The 320-nt window shown below is 70.3% G+C and overlaps 1 protein-coding gene across 1 annotated transcript in view; it reads left to right on the top strand.

Annotated features, from left to right (window-relative positions):
* Positions 1–256, top strand: part of AZIN2 (antizyme inhibitor 2) — a gene marked incomplete at its 5' end in the record, with an annotated part of 2,883 nt that extends 2,627 nt beyond the window's left edge. The window contains one exon of the mRNA XM_010142178.1: positions 115–256. Coding sequence (XP_010140480.1) covers positions 115–256 — 142 coding nt within the window. The remainder of the gene's footprint in view (positions 1–114) is intronic.
* Positions 257–320: the final 64 nt, after the last annotated feature.

Raw genomic sequence — 320 nt, 5'->3', positions numbered from 1 at the left:
GGCTGGGCTGTGTCCCGGGGGGATGTGAGCTCCCCGTCCCTGTGCCACCCCGCAGCGTTTCACAAGGGGATTTGCTCCCCCTGTCCTCCCCGCTGAGGGGTCTCCCGCTTGCAGGAAAACCGTCCAGCTCTTCCAGGGGAAGCCACCGCTGGCAGAAGACGACCGCGAGAGCGTCTGCGCCCCGCTGTCCTGCGGCTGGGAGATGGCCGAGACGCTCTGCGTGCCCCCGGTCTTCGCGCCGGCCGGCATCATCTGAGCAGCACCGGTACCAGGGGGTGGGGAGGGGGCGCCGCGGGAGGGGGAGATCTCACTGCCGGCAT

The sequence above is a fragment of the Buceros rhinoceros genome, unplaced genomic scaffold (assembly GCF_000710305.1).
Source record: "Buceros rhinoceros silvestris isolate BGI_N320 unplaced genomic scaffold, ASM71030v1 scaffold42168, whole genome shotgun sequence".
Taxonomy (NCBI): domain Eukaryota; kingdom Metazoa; phylum Chordata; class Aves; order Bucerotiformes; family Bucerotidae; genus Buceros; species Buceros rhinoceros.
Note: the sequence above shows the minus strand (reverse complement) of the source record. Positions and strands in the feature narration are given on the sequence as shown.